This window comes from Oncorhynchus clarkii, chromosome 13 (assembly GCF_045791955.1).
Source record: "Oncorhynchus clarkii lewisi isolate Uvic-CL-2024 chromosome 13, UVic_Ocla_1.0, whole genome shotgun sequence".
Lineage (NCBI taxonomy): Eukaryota > Metazoa > Chordata > Actinopteri > Salmoniformes > Salmonidae > Oncorhynchus > Oncorhynchus clarkii.
The window spans coordinates 17,789,028-17,809,490 of record NC_092159.1 but is presented as its reverse complement, the minus strand read 5'-3'; the positions used below and the strand labels follow the sequence as shown (position 1 = coordinate 17,809,490).

At 44.4% G+C, this 20,463-nt stretch overlaps 1 protein-coding gene across 2 annotated transcripts; it reads right to left on the bottom strand.

Moving 5' to 3' along the window:
- Positions 1–3,134: 3,134 nt before the first annotated feature.
- On the bottom strand, positions 3,135–19,595 carry LOC139423806 (NACHT, LRR and PYD domains-containing protein 12-like). Of its 2 annotated transcripts, none has more exons than XM_071175441.1 (10): positions 19,501–19,595; positions 18,733–18,921; positions 7,300–8,964; positions 6,186–6,533; positions 5,670–5,837; positions 5,390–5,560; positions 4,948–5,091; positions 4,699–4,872; positions 4,246–4,419; positions 3,135–4,015 (listed from the first exon to the last, which is right to left on the bottom strand). In XM_071175441.1, exons 2-10 carry the CDS (start codon positions 18,915–18,917, stop codon positions 4,003–4,005), a joined length of 3,042 nt encoding a protein of 1,013 aa, XP_071031542.1. In that variant the 5' UTR covers positions 18,918–18,921; positions 19,501–19,595; the 3' UTR covers positions 3,135–4,002. The 2 variants fall into 2 exon arrangements, with proteins under 2 accessions (XP_071031542.1, XP_071031541.1); XM_071175440.1 differs by having other exon boundaries at positions 19,487–19,591.
- Between the last annotated feature and the right edge of the window lie 868 nt (positions 19,596–20,463).

Here is a 20,463-nt window from a genome sequence, read left to right as displayed (position 1 = left end):
CAGCTGCCTTCGTCTTGGCTCATGTGGTTCTCACAAAGCTCCCATGCCAGATCCATGATGAAATCCCGCCTTGGCATTGTCTTGCCGGTACACTGGGCGAACAAAACGTGTGAGTTGATAGCAGCCAGGTCGAGCAGGTTGTAGAATACGGCAACAGGCCAGCGGCGAGTACCCCCTTTCACCGTGAACTGTCTGGCCATCGTATCCACACCAACCTGGAATAAAGTACTAAACATTAGCACAGTAACAGGACGAAATTACTCTTTGTTACAGAAGTGCACAATGCATGAAATATGGCAAGGTGCGCCTAAATGTGTAGCCTAAATGTATAGGACTAATAGCCTACATTTCTGCTGTTATAGTGCGTCAGGGTCTCTGGTTTTCTCTTTGTGTCACCGCCAATGGCAACGGTCAGATGCATAGTACTCAGGATGCAGACATTTTTTCTAGGCTTCTTTCTGTAAACCTTAACTGTTGCTTTGTCGAAGCACCGCTGTGGATAACAGCTCTGCTTGTGACTGGTTACATGCAGATGGAGGCACCACCCCCACCAGGCTTGTGTTCTTGTCAATCAACTTATTTGCCAATGGCAGTGATGTGAAGATCTCGTCTGTGTTTACATTCCTACCCTCGCCAAGGTAAGGTTCTACAAGCCTCATCACCACATTTTCAGGACGCTAAGATTCATCTTTCCCCAGATGTGGAAAGACATTCAGCACATACTTGCTGTGAAGTCAGCTGCCAACCGAAACTTCATGCGTAAAGAGACATTTCGTTTTCGAGGGGAACCATTGCTCCTCAACGGTGATGTTCACCCCTGGCTTGTAAGAGGTAGCACAGTTCTGTAAAAAAAAAACATTCCAATCTTCTGATACTAAGGGGAATTTGTCAGTTTCCAGGCGCATTCGTCTGGTCGCTCTTGCATCAAAACGCAGGTATCACATGATTTCTCTGAAGCGGTTCCGTGGCATGGTGTCTCGGAAGAAAGTGATCCCATACCTATCTGACCAGAGGCTCTCCAAAGGCGTGTTCTGGACATACAGGAGCGCAATGAACGCTTCCAGCTCATCCTCAGACATGTCCCACGTTTTGTCTAATTTTGCTCTGTGCGCCTCAGCCACAGCCATGGCTGATGTCACATAAACAATGAAAGCAGTCGAATGCTCTGTCAATTCTGGGTTTTGCGTAAGGTGCAGGGCCCGACTCCACTGGGATTCCATTCTGTGCTGATAATCGAAACCGTGCCGCCCGTCCCCGTCTCCTCTCTCTCCATCTCAGTTAGTGACGCCTGCACAGTGGGCATCGTTCGGGCTCTCTTGCGCCGAGGCAGATCAGGCTCCTAATCAGAATCGCAGTCAGAATCAGAATGTAATGAAGTATTCCCCCTTTCGTTATCCGAGTCGATCTCAGCATCAAGTTCCTCCCCTCCATCTCATTCAAATCTCGTAGCGTTATCAGCGCTTCTCGCACCTCAATTTCCGGTTTTGTTATTGTACGTCTCGGTTTCAGTGTTGCCAACTAATTTTCAGGGTAAATTGCTAGAGTTAAGGTTGATTTGTTGCTAAATTACGTTGTGATGTCATTCCGTAGAATACGCAATAACGTTACTCAAATTGCCTGGCCATCTCGGCAAAAAATATGATTTGACATTTGTTCAGGTACAGACTCTCACTTTTTTTCTGTACAATTTTCATTGAGACACGTTGATTGATGTTGTAAGTTCTGTTCAACATCAAACATTCGTGACCAACTATATTAATTGGATTTGGCTCGTCGAACCCGAACTACTGTTGCTGCAGTCAGCCAACAATGATTTCAATTTGCTGAAATTGCTGCTGCCTGTGCACGAGCTGAGCGCCTGCTGCTGACGTCACTCACAATGCACTTTTGCAGCCAGGCACGTCTGTTTTGACTAAGTATGTTACAGAGAAATCGTTTTTGTGTCATTTAGAGGGAAAGTGAGTGCATTTTAGCATTTGAGTCACCTTTCAAAAGTTGGTAAAAGTTCCAAATACATTTTTTAAACTAGCTACATTTGTTGCCAGGTGCTGTTTGAAAAAGAAGTTGCCAGGGTAGTCTGAAAAGTTGCTAAATCTAGCAACAAAATGTGCTAAATTGGCATCACTGCTCGGTTTCGCTTCCAGGCCACCCCTCTCTCGTTTCTCCTTCTGTGATAATGGCGGTCCGCAAACAAACGTTAAAGGTGCATGCCACCACCTACTGAGCAGGAGTTTGTGGTCAATCACGGTTTACAACATTAGCGCCATTTCTAAATCTTCCGACCCAATAAAGTATTTCTGAGTAATGAAAAAGAGCCCCACCAACGTCTAATAGTACAGTTTATTTTAATGAATGTTATATTTTTTGTGAATGTTTTAATACTTATCAGCAATACATGTACAATATATAAAATAAACATTTTTATTAATTCATGTTTTCATTAATTTTAGAACGTTTTAATGAGTTAAAAAAATACAAAACTCCCAAAAAACTGTCAGCCTGTGCTTGTAGTGGTATATACAGTAACTTATAACCTATGTTGAATCATGCAAGGCTGATATTCAGTGATGTGGTGGTAAATGCATAAATCACTAATGAAAAATAACAATATATATGTATATATATGTTTTTACTTATCTGGAGTTAAAGTTGGTCAACCCTATTCACTAAATACAAAGGTAGGAAAGATGATTTAGATTTTTTTAAACTATTTTTTATTTAACTAGGAAAGTCAGTTAAGAACAAATTCTTATTTACAATAACTGCCTAAGCCAGCCAAACCCAGATGACGCTGGGCCAATAACAGCCGGTTGTGATACAGCCTGGAATCGAACCAGGGTGCCTGTAGTGACGCCTCAAACACTGAGATGCGGTGCCTTAGACCGCTGCGCCACTCAGGAGCCCATAGATTTAACCATAGAGATCCTCATTTTATTAAGTTAAACCTTTCAATATGGAGTTTTGTACTTCAGCTCTACCATGTTTTGTCCAATTGTATCTATGCTGTCTGGAGTAGCATTCTGTTCATTAGCATGTTCATATCACACCAATCTAAGGGTTCTATTGAACCTGTATTGTTGAAGACTGTGCGAGTAGTCTGGGGGGGGGGGTTGGGTAAAGGTGAAAACGTCTTCAAATGGCTTATTCATTTATTCAGTCCCACCATAGTCCCCCAATGATGACACATCCTTGGCTAAACAAGAAAACGGAATAAGGTCATTATGTAAAACATAGCATCACCCTTCTCTTCAGTAAAGACTACATCATATACTGTAACGTTTTGACTTGACATTGATGTGCAAAAAGTACTGCATGGACTTCGAGGTTACTGAGCATGATTGAGGTTAAAGGTACTGAGTAACATCCTTTAGTTTGGTACAGACAATGTGGTTACATCGTAAAGGGCATCCTACTCTTTAAAATTCTATATAATTCACTTTTTCAAGTTTAGGCACTTCTTTAAGTCTGTACAACGATCAATTCAGTCGTCTGAATGCAAATCCCAGTCTGTACAGCGATCAATTCAGTCGTCTGAATGCAAATCCCAGTCTGCACAGCGATCAATTCAGTCGTCTGAATGCAAATCCCAGTCTGCACAGTGATCAATTCAGTCGTCTGAATGCAAATCCCAGTCTGCACAGCGATCAATTCAGTCGTCTGAATGCAAATCCCAGTCTGTACAGCGATCAATTCAGTCGTCTGAATGCAAATCCCAGTCTGTACAGCGATCAATTCAGTCGTCTGAATGCAAATCCCAGTCTGCACAGCGATCAATTCAGTCGTCTGAATGCAAATCCCAGTCTGCACAGCGATCAATTCAGTCGTCTGAATGCAAATCCCAGCCTGTACAGCGATCAATTCAGTCATCTGAATGCAAATCCCAGTCTGTGTCCGAGATAGCATCCTGTTCCCTTTACAGTGAAGACCTTTTGACCGGAGCGAGTACAGAACTTGAGGATCGAGACGCCAAGAAAAACCCCATCAAGCGAGTCAAGACCTCTCTCAATCGTTGATTCTAGAACAAATAATAGTATTACCACCATAGACATATAACACAACAAAATAATGTTCTCATTCCATCTCTATTCTAACAGAATTTTCCACTGAGGGGCCACAGAATCCAATTATGAAAAGTTGACACACACACACACACATACACACACACACACAGGGATTTACAGCCAGAAAAGTCATTATAAATAAATTACTAACATCATTGTACGCTTTGATGTCACCAGGACTTACTCTAGAGTCTGTAGTTTGTAGCGTTGATTGTCCCTGATGTCAGAGAGAATTCTCAGTCCTTCTTCTCCCGTGTCGTTTCCCATCAGGCCTAGTTCTGTGATGCTGGAGTGGCTGGACTTCAGGGCTACGGCTAGGGAGGAGCAGCCCTTTACTGTGATCCCACAGCATCTCAGACTGGAGAGAGAGAGGGTGGAAAGAGAAAAAGGGTGAATGTGGGGAGAGAGATGGGGAGAGAGAGAAAGAGATTGGAGAAGGTCACCAGAGAGGGAGAAAAGACCTTCAATTTGTTTTGGTCAACAAGACTACATAAATTGTACAAGTGATTTATCAGTTAACAAATGACCAAGTCATTTTGTGAATATGCTTATAATAATTCATTGTTTGAAGAGCGTGCGGTGTGATATCATAGACCAAGCCATGAGCTTTATAACTCTCTCTAATGCTGTTACTTACAACAGTCTCTCCAGTGTACAACACCTGGACGTCAGTCCCATGTAGAGAGTCTTCACACCGCGGTCTCCCAGGTCGTTTCTAGAGAGATCCAGCTCTTTCAGGTTGGTAAGGTTGGAGCTGAGAGCTTCAACCAGCTCCCCACAGGATTTCTCTGTCAGTTTACAGTCACTCACCCTAGGTGAGAAGAGGTAATTACATTGAGAAAGTTGTCCCCCCCACACACACACGTGCTAGGTTTGCAGAACTCACCTGAGGGTCTCAAGTGAAGACAAGCAGAACAAGACATCGGCCCAGTCATCCAAGTCGCCCAGATGGTTCCTGCTGATATCCAGCTCTTTGAGGATAGAGTTGAAATGAAACTCTCTGACTAGGGTGATGCCACAGCTTGCCAAACTAGAGAGACAAGGGTAAAGAAAAAGAAACACTCTTCAATATTCAAGGTTCAAATACTATCTTTCAGAGAGTTTAAGCGTTCCCTTCAGACTGCCTGGAGAGCTAGATGGGAGGACAGGGTTTGCACTTTTGCAACTATTCTATTGGTTCCATTGTGCCAAGGAAGGTCAATCAACCCAAGTCTGACAAGTATTTGAACAAATTTCAAATAGTATTTGAACCAAAGTCTGTCATCTTACATGGAGTAGGGGCTAGGGGAGATTGGCCCGTACACTCTTGGTGGGGTAAGCTAGCTTACATGAGTTTCTCCAGTTGACAGGCGGGCAGCCTGAAGGCTTTGCAGAGCATCTTGACCCCCTCGTCCTTCAGGTTATTGTTGCTCAGGTTGAGCTCCCTCAGACTGGGGATGTTGGCCAGACACCTAAACATGTTCTCACAGCATTTCTCAGTGAGCTGACAACAGTACAACCTGGTGGTGGAGAGAAAATGTATGGTACATTTACTACAGTGAACATTCAACTTTAGAATCAGTGAGGTGGAATGTGTGAGTGTACTACAATACTCCAGGCAGTACTCACTCCAGTTTGTATATCTGGGTTGACTTCAGTATGTCCATGAGCAGCTTCACCCCCTGGTCTCCCAGGTTGTTCATGTTGACGTCCAGCGCTCGCAGGTGTCTGGGGTTGTCTATCAGCAACACCGCCAGAGCGCGACTCAGCTCCAGGCCCAGCTTGCAGTTTGAGAGCCTAACGAAGATTATAATACTTTAGAAGACGTGGTACAGCGGTTAGTGCTGCGAACCCCAGCACAGATGTACAGCCTAGGCTACCAGAGTCGGCATGAGTTTAAATCCGACCCATAACATTCTGACTTGCAAACTCTCATAACTCTCCTATCTCAATAAAAATACATTATACCCTTAAAGAATATATTTATGTAAATTAGTTTAGAAGATAAACTGTATTTCCTTATGAGGAGAACTTAATTTGCATCAAACCGTAGGATAAACCCATAGGGGAACTGAATTCAATGATGTTACAATTGTGTACACACATGATCAGAACGGGTTTCCTAGCCATTGACTCAATACTCACTTCAGGATCTGCAGTTTGCAATTGACAACCTTCAGTCCGTCAACGAGATGAAACACCCCCGATTCTCCCGGTTCGTTGCCACTCAGATCCAGCTCTCGCAGGTGCGAGGGGTTGGATTTGAGAGCTTTGGCCAGAGCTGCAAAGCCATTCTGTTTCACCCTGCAGCCGGACAGTTTCAGTCTCTCCAGTCGGCAGTGTGGCTTGGCCAAGCCGGCCGCCAACAGCTGCACTCCTGAGTCCTTCAGCGTGTTGAAACTCAGGTTCAGAGTTTTCAGATTGGACACCTTTGAGGTGAGCGCCGAGGCCAGACATTCACAGGATTTCTCTGTTAGTTTGTGATATGACAGCCTGGTAAGAAGGAGGGTTAGGGAATAAAAAAAGAACATAGACATGCAAGCATTAAACCAACAGAACTGTGTAATGACCAGAAGACGGGTCCAACAAACCTGAATTACATCACAGGGAAGATAATTATCTTGTGCTATAGACATTGGTAGTGTGCGCCAAAAGTATTGAGTTAGTGACACATTTTTTGTTTGTTCTGTACTTCAACACTTTGGATTCAGAATGATACAATGACTATGAATCTAAAATGCAGACGGTCGGCTTTACTTTAAGGGTGTTTTAAACCGTAACGGGTGAACCGTTTAGAAATTACAGCACTTTTTGTACATAGTCCCCCCATTTTAAGGGACCAAAAATATTGGGCCGAATTCACTTTTGTGACTTGTAGTCACAAGTGAAGTATTTGGTCCCATATTCATAGGACATAGGATGTTTTTGCTGTCTGTTTTGGTTGTTTCAGATTATTTTGTGTCCAATAGAAATGCATGGTAAATAATCTATTGTGTCATTTTGGAGTCACTTTCATTGTAAATAAGAATAGAAAACGTTTCTAAACACAATCATTTTAGTCCTATAAAATGGAGGGAATAGCCTATGTACAAAAAGTGCTGTAATTTCTAAACGGTTCACCCAATGTGGATGAAAATGTTATTATATCACATCCAAAAGTGCTGGAGTACAGAGCCAAAACTACAACAAATGTGTCACTTTCCTAATACTTTTGGAGCTCACTGTAATAGCTGGTATTGTTAAATGACCAGGTACATACGTGGCTGTCTGGGAAGCTTTGATCACTGGCAGCATCCTCAGAAGTTCCTCGTCTCCTCTCTTCTTTACTTCCAACCCAAGCATGTCTATTGGCCCAGACTCCGATGCCAATAACACAGCAGCCAGGTCAGACCAATGTGCACGTGGGTATTTGGCATCTGGGGGGATTCCCGTATTGAAAAAGCTCACACCATCAGTTTCTAAAGAGCTGTCACCCAGTTCCGTCAGGCAGTTCAGCAGGTTGAGGGTCCTCGGTGAAGCGGGATTCTCCATAACCTTCTTCTTGATATACTCTACCGTTTCAGTCAGTGTCTCCGACGAGTTGTAGCCGGCCTCTGCGATTGACTGGATGAAGCTCTGCAAGAAGCCTAGGAGGAACCGGAGGAAGAGGTCCAGCTTTCCGTTTTTGCTCTGCAAGGCCATGTCCACTGCATTCCTCAGGTTTTCATCTAGGCTGTTGCAGGATCGATTAAACCACATTGCAGCAAAGAACTCCTGAATGGTGGTATGCCCAAAGTAGTAGATCTTCTTTTGGTGCAGCCCAATATCCTCCCTGAAGATGGGTATGCTTACTTTTGCAAACTCTGACCCCTCATCACAGTTAATGTCACACTCTTGTAGGTCTTCCCTGTAGAAAACCGTGTTGCCTTTCACCAACTGCTTAAAGGCTAGTTCCCCCAATTTAATAGCCATCTTCTGTGTATTCTGATTCTGTGTTTGCAACAGGGCGAGTAGGTCAGTGTACATTGGAGTCAGAGCTCCGGGGTCACATTCTTTATCGGATAGCCATGTCTGTCTAACGAGGACTGATGCAGAAATCGAACAGATAATAGGTATCTGGCACAAAACATAGAGGCTTTTTGAGCACTTCAAGTGGTGGATAATTGCATTGGCCTGGTCCGTGTGAATGATTGCTCTCCTGAAGAACTCCTCTTTCTGAGAGTCCGTGAAGCCTTCGATTTCTGTCACTTCGTTGATGTACTGAAGAGGGATGTGATGGACTGCTTCAGGTCTGGATGTAATCCATATGTGAGCGGCGGAGGGAAGAAGGTTACCGTTAATGAGGTTTGTCAGCAGTGCTGGCACGGAGGAGGGCTCTGTGACATCGGTCACTATCGGGCTGTTCTTGAAGTCGAGAGGACGTCGAAATTCATCCAGCCCGTCAAGAATGAACGCAACTCTGAAGTTCTCCAAGTTGTAAATTCCAGGTTCTTTCAATTCTGGGAAAAACTTGTAAAGAAGTTCAATCAGACTCAGTCTCTCCTTCAGCAAATTCAGCTCCCGGAAAGGAAGGGGAAATATGAGAGTACATTGCTGGTTTCCTTTTCCCTCTGCCCAGTTAAGAATAATCATCCGCACCTGGCTTGTTTTGCCAATACCAGAGACGCCCTTTGTCAGCGCTATTCTGACTCGCTCGTCGTCTAGTTCAGAATCAAAGTATAAGCTCAAGGGTGAGCATCTCCATTGGTGTCTCTTCCTGAAAGTTGGCTTAATTTGAATGTACTCATGTTGGTTCACCTCTCCACTTTCACCAGGTGGATACTGGACATCACAATGAATATAAAATGGATGCTCAGTTTCCCCCCCTGGCGGACTTTGGTACTTTTTCTTCAGGGTGGCTTTGAGCTTATTGCTGAGTTTTACCACATTGGAGTTAGAGACATCCCTGTTAAATAGACAAAACAGTACATGTAATTTCTGAAGGGTTTTAACCATATTGTATGTTAACTGTATAGTCTATTATTGTGAGAGCACACCAGTTGACCCTCTTGAGCCTCTTTGTCATGGATCCCCCTTGGTACTGCTGCTCATTCCGTTCACCAGGTCTACGTCACTGGCCTTCTAGGCATCACTGAACTGGATTCATTACCACCAACCCCGGACTGTCTTGTCTCATTACGCACACCTGGTTCCCATTCCCCCTGATTAGTACTGTATGTGTATAAATGTGCCCTGTGTTCCCCATTGTCCTTGTCGGTTATTGGCCCATATCCGTTGGTCTTGTAAGTACCTGTGCTATGTTGTATCGGCTTCCATGTTACGTGTTATTGTGCACTTGTTTTATGGGTTTCATCCTGTGTATTATTTAGAGGTTTACACCTTACTCTTTAGTTAGGATAGATAAATAAAAAACCCTATTACGTATTCCTGCGCTTGTCTCCTATCATTATACAGCGTGACAGAATAGCCAACCTATCTAAATGGAGACAGCAGGAAAGACCGAGCTGATGACCATCGTAGAGACAGTTCAGCATCACAAAGAATGTCTCTCCAGACTCGGCAACGCCACGGACAGTGTGCTGGCAACCATCCTGTGTTTGGAGGGGAATGTGCAGTCCCTCCTGTCTCCAGCACCGGATCCTGCACCAGCCCCCACAACACCACTACCTGCCTCCGTCCCATCTGAGCCGGTCCGCGGAATAGCCCTGTCCCTCTCGGAGCACTTTGACGGCGCTCCAGCGAGATACAAGGGATTCCTTCTGCAATGAGACCTGGCTGTCTCCGGGAGAGATAGGGTTGCCACCGTCATCTCGGCACTGACCGGACGGGCCCTGGACTGGGGTGCCACAGTTTGGGAAACGGGCGGACCCGAGGTCAAGTCCTACGAGCGCTTCACCCTCCTCTTCCGCTCTGTGTTTGATCATCCTGTGGATGGCCAAGAGGGGGTTGACTGCCTCCTCCGACTACGCCAGAGATCTAGGACCGCCTTGGAGTTCACCGTGGAGTTCCGGAACATCGCGGCCTCCACCGGAGGGAACGAGTCACCTCTAGTCACTGTGTTCCGCAGCGGACCGCGGAAGGAGGTACAGATGGAGTTGTACTGCCGTGATGACAACCTGTCACTCAACCAGCTCATCCGCATGGCGATCCATTTGGACAACCTCCAGCGGTCCCGTCGAAGACCTGCATAGAATCGGGAGCCCATGGCTACACCTACTCCGTGCCCAGAGCCGATGGAGGTGGCCTCTGCACGTTTGCCCGAGGCAGAGCGTAGGAGAAGGAGGAATCTGGGCCTCTGCTCCTATTGTGGAGAAAGGGGTCATTTCTCCCCAACCTACCCTCTATCCACCAATAGGCGAAGAGGTGACAAGCCAGGGAATTCCCCTGCTCCGACTCAGGTAGGATGCAAGATCTCCCCTCCTTTTTTGTCAACTCGACCAGTGTGTTTTCCCATTAAATTCCCTGAATACCCTAGCCCCTCACTCCCGTTAGTTCTGATTGATTCCGGAGCTGCTGGGAATCTTTTAGATAGAGCACTGGCCGCCGAATTACGCATTCCTTTGGTTTCCCCGACAATCACCCATTCCGGTTCGAGCCCTGGATAATTGTCCAATAGGGACAGGGCTCGTACATCACATCATTGTTCCCGTTTCTCTGCTGACAAATGACACTAATTTAGAACAGATCACCTTTTCGATTATAGACACCCCCACCCACCCTGTTGTTTTAGGGGTCCCCTGGTTGAGTTGGCATAACCCTGTTATTTCCTGGTCTGAAAGGAGACTGCTGGGTTGGTCGCAGGAGTGTCATGGGAGGTGTCTCGCGGTGTCTGTCAACACCACTACGGTGGAAAGTCCGGACCACGCCCCTCAAGTGGAGTTACCGGAGGAATACCAGGATCTGCACACGCCTTCCTCCTCATCGCCCCTGGGACTGTCCCATTGACCTGCTCTCTGACGCAGCCCTCCCGAGAGGACAAATCTATCCCCTCTCCTATGCGGAGACCGAGGCCATGGAGACCTACATACAGGAGAGCCTCCAGCAGGATTTTATCCGCCCCTCCACATCACCAGCCTCCTCAAGCTTATTTTTTTGTTAAAAAGAAAGATGGGGAACTGCACCCCTGCATTGATTATCGAATACTGAATAAAGCCACCGTTAAGTTCAGCTATTCTTTACCCCTTATCCCAACCATCATCGAACAAATGCACAGGGTGCAGTACTTCACGAATCTGGACTTGAGGAGCGCCTACAATCTGGTGTGCATTCGTGCGGGCGACGAATGGAAAACGGCCTTTTCCACCACGGGCCATTACGAGCATCTCAAAATGCCTTTTGGCCTGTCTAATACTCATTCAGTTTTCCAGGCCTTTATTAACGAAGTGTTTCAGGACATGCTGGGACGGGGCGCATGGTTTATATAAACATTTTGGTCTATTCTACTGACCGCACCCAGCATGTCTCATTAGTCAAGTCTGTGTTGGGAAGACTGTTGGAGCATGATCTACAGCTGAAGTCGGAAGTTTACATAAACCTAGGTTGGAGTCATTAAAACTAGTTTTTCAACCACTCCACAAATTTCTTGTTAACAAACTATAGTTTTGGGAAGTCGTTTAGGACATCTACAATTGTTTACAGGCAGATTATTTCACTTATAATTCATTGTATCGCAATTCCAATTGGTCAGAAGTTTAGATACACTAAGTTGACTGTGCTTTTAAAGAACTCAAAATAAAAACACTGTTGACGAGAGAATACAGAAAATAATGCCTTTTAATCAAAACAATAATGCATGCAGAACACACATGAATAAAGTGGCATGACCACTTTACTTTGAACTTTGAAATCTCACGTTCTCTGGCGTACACATAGATCCACAGTAATTGTTGGAATCGGAATGGAATGCTGCAGATAACGTGATTGAATGTTTAAAGTCTTAACAAAACAGAGGTGGTGTTTAAACACACTAATGCACCGTTTTGTAACAGCCTGTACATTCAGCCTGGACTATTCAGACTCATCTTCAGAGTCACAGTTCTGGCACACATAAATTGCCTGGCCTGCAAGCATCATGGGCCCATTTGAATCATCTCACACACTTCACCCAAGTCTCCTTTGGAAGGATGTTTTAAGATGACTCCACACAGACGAGGCAGAAGCACTCCTCTTCATCTGATGATGACTCTTCTACAATTTTGCTTTTTTTAGCTACCTTGTTCTTTGCAGATCCAGATTTTGACTCAATCCCTTACTTCCCTTTCTTTGTGGGCTATACTCGGCCTTGTCTCAGGATGGTAAGTTGGTGGTTGAAGATCCCTCTAGTGGTGTGGGGGCTGTGCTTTGGCAAAGTGAGTGGGGTTATATCCTGCCTGTTTGGCCCTGTCTGGGGGTCTCATCGGTTGGGGCCACAGTGTCTCCCGACCCCTCCAGTCTCAGCCTACAGTATTTATGCTGCAGTAGTTTGTGTCGGGGGGCTAGGGTCAGTCTGTTATATCTGGAGTATTTCTCCTGTTTTATCCTGTGTCCTGTATGAATTTAAGTATGCTCTCTATAATTCTCTCTCTCTCTCTGCGTACCTGAGCCCTAGGACCATGCCTCAGGACTACCTGGCCTGATGACTCCTTGCTGTTCCCAGTCCACCTGGCCATGCTGTTGGTCCAGTTTCAACTGTTCTGCCTGCAGCTATGGAATCCTGGCCTGTTCACCGGACGTGCGACCTGTCCCAGACCTGCTGTTTTCAACTCTCTAGAGACAGCATGAGCGGTAGAGATACTCTGAATGATCGGCTATGAAAAGCCAACTGACATTTACTCCTGGAGTTGGTAGTCCGCTGTCAGCAATGGCATTGTTGGGCAAGGGTGAGCTGGTGCTAGCATAAAAACTGGGCAGGTCTGTGTCTGAGCTTGTGCTAGGCAGGGCCAGAATGGTGCTGGGACTTGGCAGGTTGGTGCTGGGGCCTGGCATGGCTGGAATGGTGCTGGGGCCTGGCAGGTTGGTGCTGGGGCCTGGCAGGGCTGAAATGGTGCTGGGGCCTGGCAGGGCTGGAATTGTGCTAGGGCCTAGCAGGTTGGTGCTGGGGCCTGGCAGGGCTGGAATGTTGCTGGGGCCTGGCAGGTTGGTGCTGGGGCCTGGCAGGGCTGGAATGTTGCTGGGGCCTGGCAGGGCAGGGTTGGTGCTGGGGCTTGGCAGGGCTGAAATTGTGCTAGGGCCTGGCAGGTTGGTGCTGGGGCCTGGCAGGGCTGGAATAGTGCTGGGGCCTGGCAGGGATGGGTTCTGAATGGGGTGATCTGTAACGTAGGATGGCGCAAACTCGGTTTCCAGAAATACATCCCTGTTGTAAGGTTGTACCCACAATCCCATGAATGTCATAAATTGACATTGTCTTCCCGGGATTGTTCCTCATCCAGGCATCACACGCGGTGTTAATGTGCCTCTTTGGCGGCCTGTAGACAGACCTGTCTAAGGGTTGAAGCCGATGAGAGCAATGGGGTTTGAATGACAGCATAATTATGCCATTTTCTTTGGCATAATTGAGTCCATCAATGGACAGATGAGACACTTGGTTTTGTCCAAAAGGAGTAAACAGGTCTTCTCCTTTGAGCACTTCGTATGCTTGACAATGTTTCAGGAAGTCAACAAAGTGCACATCTTTCATCCACCCAGACGGATTTGTCCCCTCTTTTGCTGCCAGGTGGCTCAGGACATGATCGCGGAAGTTGACACGGGGTGGATATAAAATACGGAGGTATACTATTCCCTGTGGCTGAGACAGCACAGGCCAGTGTGACGAGGGTTCCCCTTTCAGCGGAGGTCAGTGACCCTACTTATTTGAATCCAGGTCTGCCTATCACTTTGTCAGGTTTATGTACAGTGGCCACCCCAGTTTTATCGACATTCCATATGTCTTCTGGTCCAAATTGATATCTTTGTATCACTTCTGCTACATTGTCGAAGAAAGCGTTAACATTTTCTTTGTTGAAGCTACTTGCCCTGGTAAGGCTAGTTTCCTCTGGCTTCCTCAGCAATGGCGTTGGGTGCCGCTTTAAGAAGCCTGTAAACCACTCCGGGCTGGCCTTTTCTTTTTCTGCCCACATTGGCGCGAACTTCAGCTGGTGTGCCACAGCAAACTTCTGACCTCACTTGGCGAAAGACCAACATAAATGTCAGCTGACCTAGTAATACACTGAACAATCTTCATCTCCAAATCAGGTGTAAAAAAACCTGCCGTGGCTTTGTATAGCCAACCACTGTTGGCGCGGCTGTCTGATTTTCAACTTCTTCTCTGGTAACCTTTTGACAATACAGAGTCAGAGTACGGTAATTTATGTCAAGTTCCTTCGCTGTACTCCTGGTTGATTTGTTCTGCAACTTCACCCTGCCTCACTGCCTTTAACATTATGGCAGGTGGTGTGCTGCCATTCTCTGTCTTTCTTTTATCATTTCCAACCATCTTTCTTTCCTTCCCCTCTTTCTTTTCCTTCCTTCCTTCCTTTCTTCTTTCCCTCAAAAACACATTTCCTCATTGAAATGACATATTCATTACAGGCTTATTACGCCCACCTCCATGTCTACTATCCTTGTTGCCACAATGCAATTCATAACAACCACACGAAATTCATGACACTGTATGAAGTAGTGTGTGTGTGAATATACAGTACGGTCTCATTCGGTAGGCATGTAGTGTGTTAGTAGACACACACATGCCAGAGCCTGTCTTGTGTAGTCCAGGGATATGTCTGCTGCTCTAAACTACACATGTGTGTATATATAATAATCCATTTACAGTAACATTTAATACTATTATCAGAGCTGATTACACAATATCACAATGTTTTTTGAGCATGTTCTATGCGTCTATGTATACTGGGGCAAGTTGTCACACGTGAAGACTTGACCCAAGGTCATTGAAACAACTTGCCCCAAACTGGCATGTGTGCTAATGTTGGCAAAAATCTCAAGGTTAGCTCAACAACGGACTGCAGCTAAAGTATCAAAAGACACGTTATTGCTCTACTCCGTGCAAAACTATAATTTTGAACATTCACACCTAATAAAGTTTATTGCATACAATGTAAAGTGACAATTTTTTACTTTTGAGGGGGGGAAATAAGAAACTTGTGCCCACCTCAGATTAGAGTGACCTTGACCACATGTGAACAGGAAGTTGAACATAGAACATGTTGTCCCACCAAGTATCTATTTGGTCTTATCTCTCCCATTATTGTACAGGTTCCCTCGCCACTTTCTCACACTCTCCCCGGACCTTTGCTCGTTTACATCACACGCATACATCGCTGACTTTTTTGGTCAGCGGGTTGAACTATTTGATTAGTGACTTTTAGGCCATTTAACAAACATGATGCTGTTGTTCATTTTGCTGGTGTCTACCCTTGGCTTTTACAATGTTGGCGATACATTTAGAGCCCGTTGCACTGTGAATGAGGAAATATATGATTGTTTCTCCCTCGAGTGTTGTGAGAAACCCCACGCTTGCTCCGGAAATGCACATGAGAACTATGCACATTTCTCCCGAACAATATGGGAGAAATGGTACTCATGCGCTTACATGTCAGGACTGTTCTCTTGGTACTTAACCATGTCTCTGGACTTTACACATCTCCTGAAATATGTGGCGTTAAAGACTATGGATTCTCACGTCTAACTCCAAATGTTGTAACCCTCGATCTAGACTTGCCATTATCTTGCTGCTTCTATTGTCTGGAAATGTCCGGTCTAACCCAGGTCCTGACATCCCTGCCGAATTAAGTAGTCAGAGTGGCCTGAAGTTTTTGCATATGAATGTAAGAAGTCTTCTGCCGAAGCTTGATTTTGTGAATATATGGATAAAAACTGCCGACCCGGATGTATTTATGCTTTCTGAAACCTGGCTTAAAATATACAGTGCCTTGCGAAAGTATTCGGCCCCCTTGAACTTTGCGACCTTTTGCCACATTTCAGGCTTCAAACATAAAGATATAAAACTGTATTTTTTTGTGAAGAATCAACAACAAGTGGGACACAATCATGAAGTGGAACGACATTTATTGGATATTTCAAACTTTTTTAACAAATCAAAAACTGAAAAATTGGGCGTGCAAAATTATTCAGCCCCCTTAAGTTAATACTTTGTAGCGCCACCTTTTGCTGCGATTACAGCTGTAAGTCGCTTGGGGTATGTCTCTATCAGTTTTGCACATCGAGAGACTGAAATTTTTTCCCATTCCTCCTTGCAAAACAGCTCGAGCTCAGTGAGGTTGGATGGAGAGCATTTGTGAACAGCAGTTTTCAGTTCTTTCCACAGATTCTCGATTGGATTCAGGTCTGGACTTTGACTTGGCCATTCTAACACCTGGATATGTTTATTTTTGAACCATTCCATTGTAGATTTTGCTTTATGTTTTGGATCATTGTCTTGTTGGAAGACAAATCTCCGTCCCAGTCTCAGGTCTTTTGCAGACTCCATCAGGTTTTCTTCCAGAATGGTCCTGTATTTGGCTCCATCCATCTTCCCATCAATTTTAACCATCTTCCCTGTCCCTGCTGAAGAAAAGCAGGCCCAAACCATGATGCTGCCACCACCATGTTTGACAGTGGGGATGGTGTGTTCAGCTGTGTTGCTTTTACGCCAAACATAACGTTTTGCATTGTTGCCAAAAAGTTCAATTTTGGTTTCATCTGACCAGAGCACCTTCTTCCACATGTTTGGTGTGTCTCCCAGGTGGCTTGTGGCAAACTTTAAACGACACTTTTTATGGATATCTTTAAGAAATGGCTTTCTTCTTGCCACTCTTCCATAAAGGCCAGATTTGTGCAATATACGACTGATTGTTGTCCTATGGACAGAGTCTCCCACCTCAGCTGTAGATCTCTGCAGTTCATCCAGAGTGATCATGGGCCTCTTGGCTGCATCTCTGATCAGTCTTCTCCTTGTATGAGCTGAAAGTTTAGAGGGACGGCCAGGTCTTGGTAGATTTGCAGTGGTCTGATACTCCTTCCATTTCAATATTACCGCTTGCACAGTGCTCCTTGGGATGTTTAAAGCTTGGGAAATCTTTTTGTATCCAAATCCGGCTTTAAACTTCTTCACAACATTATCTCGGACCTGCCTGGTGTGTTCCTTGTTCTTCATGATGCTCTCTGCGCTTTTAACGGACCTCTGAGACTATCACAGTGCAGGTGCATTTATACGGAGACTTGATTACACACAGGTGGATTGTATTTATCATCATTAGTCATTTAGGTCAACATTGGATCATTCAGAGATCCTCACTGAACTTCTGGAGAGAGTTTGCTGCACTGAAAGTAAAGGGGGCTGAATAATTTTGCACGCCCAATTTTTCAGTTTTTGATTTGTTAAAAAAGTTTGAAATATCCAATAAATGTCGTTCCACTTCATGATTGTGTCCCACTTCTTGTTGATTCTTCACAAAAAAATACAGTTTTATATCTTTATGTTTGAAGCCTGAAATGTGGCAAAAGGTCGCAAAGTTCAAGGGGGCCGAATACTTTCGCAAGGCACTGTATATATATATATATGCAGGCCTCAGCCACTACCCTGAGAGCACTTGACTTAGTGTATCATGCAGCCCTCAGGTTCATTACAAATCAGAAACGTCTAACACATCATTGGCTGGTCGTCATTGACCTTGCGTAGGTGTAACAGTATTGCTTCCACTACTTCAAGGTCTCAGAGCGAGTGATGTCACCGATCGAAACGCTATTAGCGCGCACCACCGCTAACTAGCTAGCCATTTCACATCGTCACATAGGATTAAACACTGGTATACACTGATTTATAAGGCCATATTGGGTAAAATGCCATTATATCTCTGTTCATTTTTAGTCAGGTCAGTAAATAAATATCAATTACGGCCCCATTCTGATTTGCTTCTAACAGTACCAAAAATTAGAACAGGTCATGGTAGAAATAGTTTTAGTTACTTAGCACCGTGGTCCTGGAATTCTCTCCTGAACATTTTAAAATGTGATGATCTAGTTTAGTTGGTGGAGTTTAAACACTTGATCGATGTATATATCATAGAAGAGTGTCATTGTTTTTAGGCCAGCTGTTTTTAGTCAAGATGTTTGTGTTTTTAATGTACCGTAATATGTCATTGTTGTACTGTATGTGTGTTTTATAGTTTTGTTTAATGTTGTGTTAGTGTATGTAAGTTGTTTTGTCTGAAACGTTGTTCCCCCTGATGCTATTGGACCAGGTCTCTCTTGAAAAAGAGATATTATCTCAATGAGAAAAACCTGGATAAATAAAGGTAAAATTGAAATTACAAATGAGATTTTTGAGATGGCGCCTCTAGTGTTGGAGGTACGAACAGTTTGACAACTTACCTCGCTCTCTCCTACCTGTGCTTTGTTCCAGCTTTCGTGCTGCGTGTTTTGTGCACTTGTTATTACGGGTCTCGTCCTATGTATTTATTAGAGGTTTAACCTCACTCTTTTGTTTGGGTTTACATCCCTGTGTTTTTGTATAAGTGTTTGTTTTGGTCTTCGTCCCGATGCCTTTTCATGGCATGTTGTATTTTTGGGTGGAGTATTAAAAAACCCTATGACGTATTCCTGCACTCGTCTCCAATCATTTATACAATGTGACAATGCTTATATGAACATAAAATAGACCTACTGTGTATTCTAAATGACACATTTTCCATAGGCTCATTTTGATCTTGTCCTCTGTTCAAATGACTAATTGTCTTACCTTGGTCCAGTCTGATGGTTCTCTCTCCCAGGGTGAAACATTTTCCTCAAATCAGGAGAGGCGGATTTCCTATGACCAAGGATTGTTTCCCTCCAAGGATGAGGCAGGTATCTGTGAAGAGGGCAGTAAGGCAGGCTACCCCCTCCCTCATGTGATGAAGAAAAGAAGATCCCACTACCAACCATAGACCTGTAACACAGATATTGGATATTGTCTTCCTAACTGTAATAGCAATAGTGATGTGTGTATGGGGCTACAGTAATGCACTGGCAAGACTGCCTCAATTCAAAGTCTGCTCACAGATTAGAAATGATTTGCTAATAAATCAATTCAGTTAAATAGGCTACCTAAAGAAGACACAAACTGACAACACGGAGGACCTATCCATTTAGGCCCTATTTTTTTTTTCTTTGAATAAGGTCGTTTAGGATCAGCTCAAAAACAGAATTGCAAAACAAAAAACAGGGAGCTTTAACGGTACACGAATGCAGTGTAATCCCTGGCCTTCAACACTAGCAATGGATTATGTAGAGGGGGGAAATCATCTCAAATGATGTATACATGCAAAAATACCTCTGACTACATCGTCAAAACACTGAACTCGCTTCCGCGTGTCTTTACATCCGTTCCTTGGTGCTGGGCTAGCCCACGAATAGACAGAAAATAACTAGCTAAAATACGGCATGCATTCATCCCATTGCAACTTTATTAACTCTAATTTAATAGCAAACACATAATGCAATTCCATAGTTACTTTGATTGTCTCACTTTATTCTGGTCCATCACTGCGTCTCAGTAAATGTACGTGTTTTAAAATAGGTCGAGGAGGCAGCTTCTAACTCCGTTGCGGTTTCTCGTCAAAACAAGATACGCGCAAAAGTGCTAAAAGTCAAGAACAGGGCGCGTTCAGCAGGACACAACGTTTTGGAACATCCAGATAGACATATGCTATGTCGAACAAACATGCCGATATTTACAATAATGAATGACGTTAATTTCTATCTGCAAGAACGAGAACGTTTTGCAACTGAAGGTGGCCCTGTTCAAACCCGGTACACATTTCAGAGGTTAGATCATTTTTGTCCACCATCAATTAGGTTAAATGTAATCTCAGACCAAATGTAGCCTAAACATAATATGGCCATGGAATTGTTGAACATTTTAATTTAAAAAACAACACAGCAGCTATGTAATCTAACAAATTAAAAATATTTATGCTACTGCTGTTTAATGTATTCTGTGTAGCCTATTTTAACTGAATTTGTAAATCTTTGTTAGCTTATGCTAGGCCTGCTTGAACTTTGTGAGCTGGGGCTGACGAGGGAGAGGGGGGGCTAATGACAGGTGAAAAGGGGAAAGGAGAAAAGAGTGGAAAGGGTATCTGGGAGGTGGTGATAACGTCTAATTTAAATTTCACATGTACATTTTAGTCATCTATCAGATTCATTCATTCCTACTATAGTTCATTGGCACTTGCTTAACGTTATCATCTTTCGCTACCACCACCCCCATACTCCCCACTCCCCCTCCTCTCTCCCCTGCCCTCCTCTTCCACTCCCCCCAATGACCAGAATGCTGCTCCAGACATGCATTTAGTCATGCATGAGTTATGATAGACAACAAACACTGTTATATAGTGTTATAATATAGGATAGTAAAACTGTAAGAAGCAAGGAAACTCAGTTTACTCGCCTTTTATTTGTGATTAAGGTCTACCCACCTTTTTCCTAC

Bases quoted from the DNA above. Each gene is read 5' to 3' on its own strand.
- LOC139423806 (XM_071175440.1), bottom strand. From the start codon at position 19,515: ATGGACCAGAATAAAGTGAGACAATCAAA. The intron at 8,965-18,732 runs GTAAGACAATTA...TCTATTTAACAG, and splicing joins AACCATCAGACTGGACCAAG to GGATGTCTCTAACTCCAATG. The intron at 5,092-5,389 runs GTAAGCTAGCTT...TTGTCTCTCTAG, and splicing joins TGTCAACTGGAGAAACTCAT to TTTGGCAAGCTGTGGCATCA.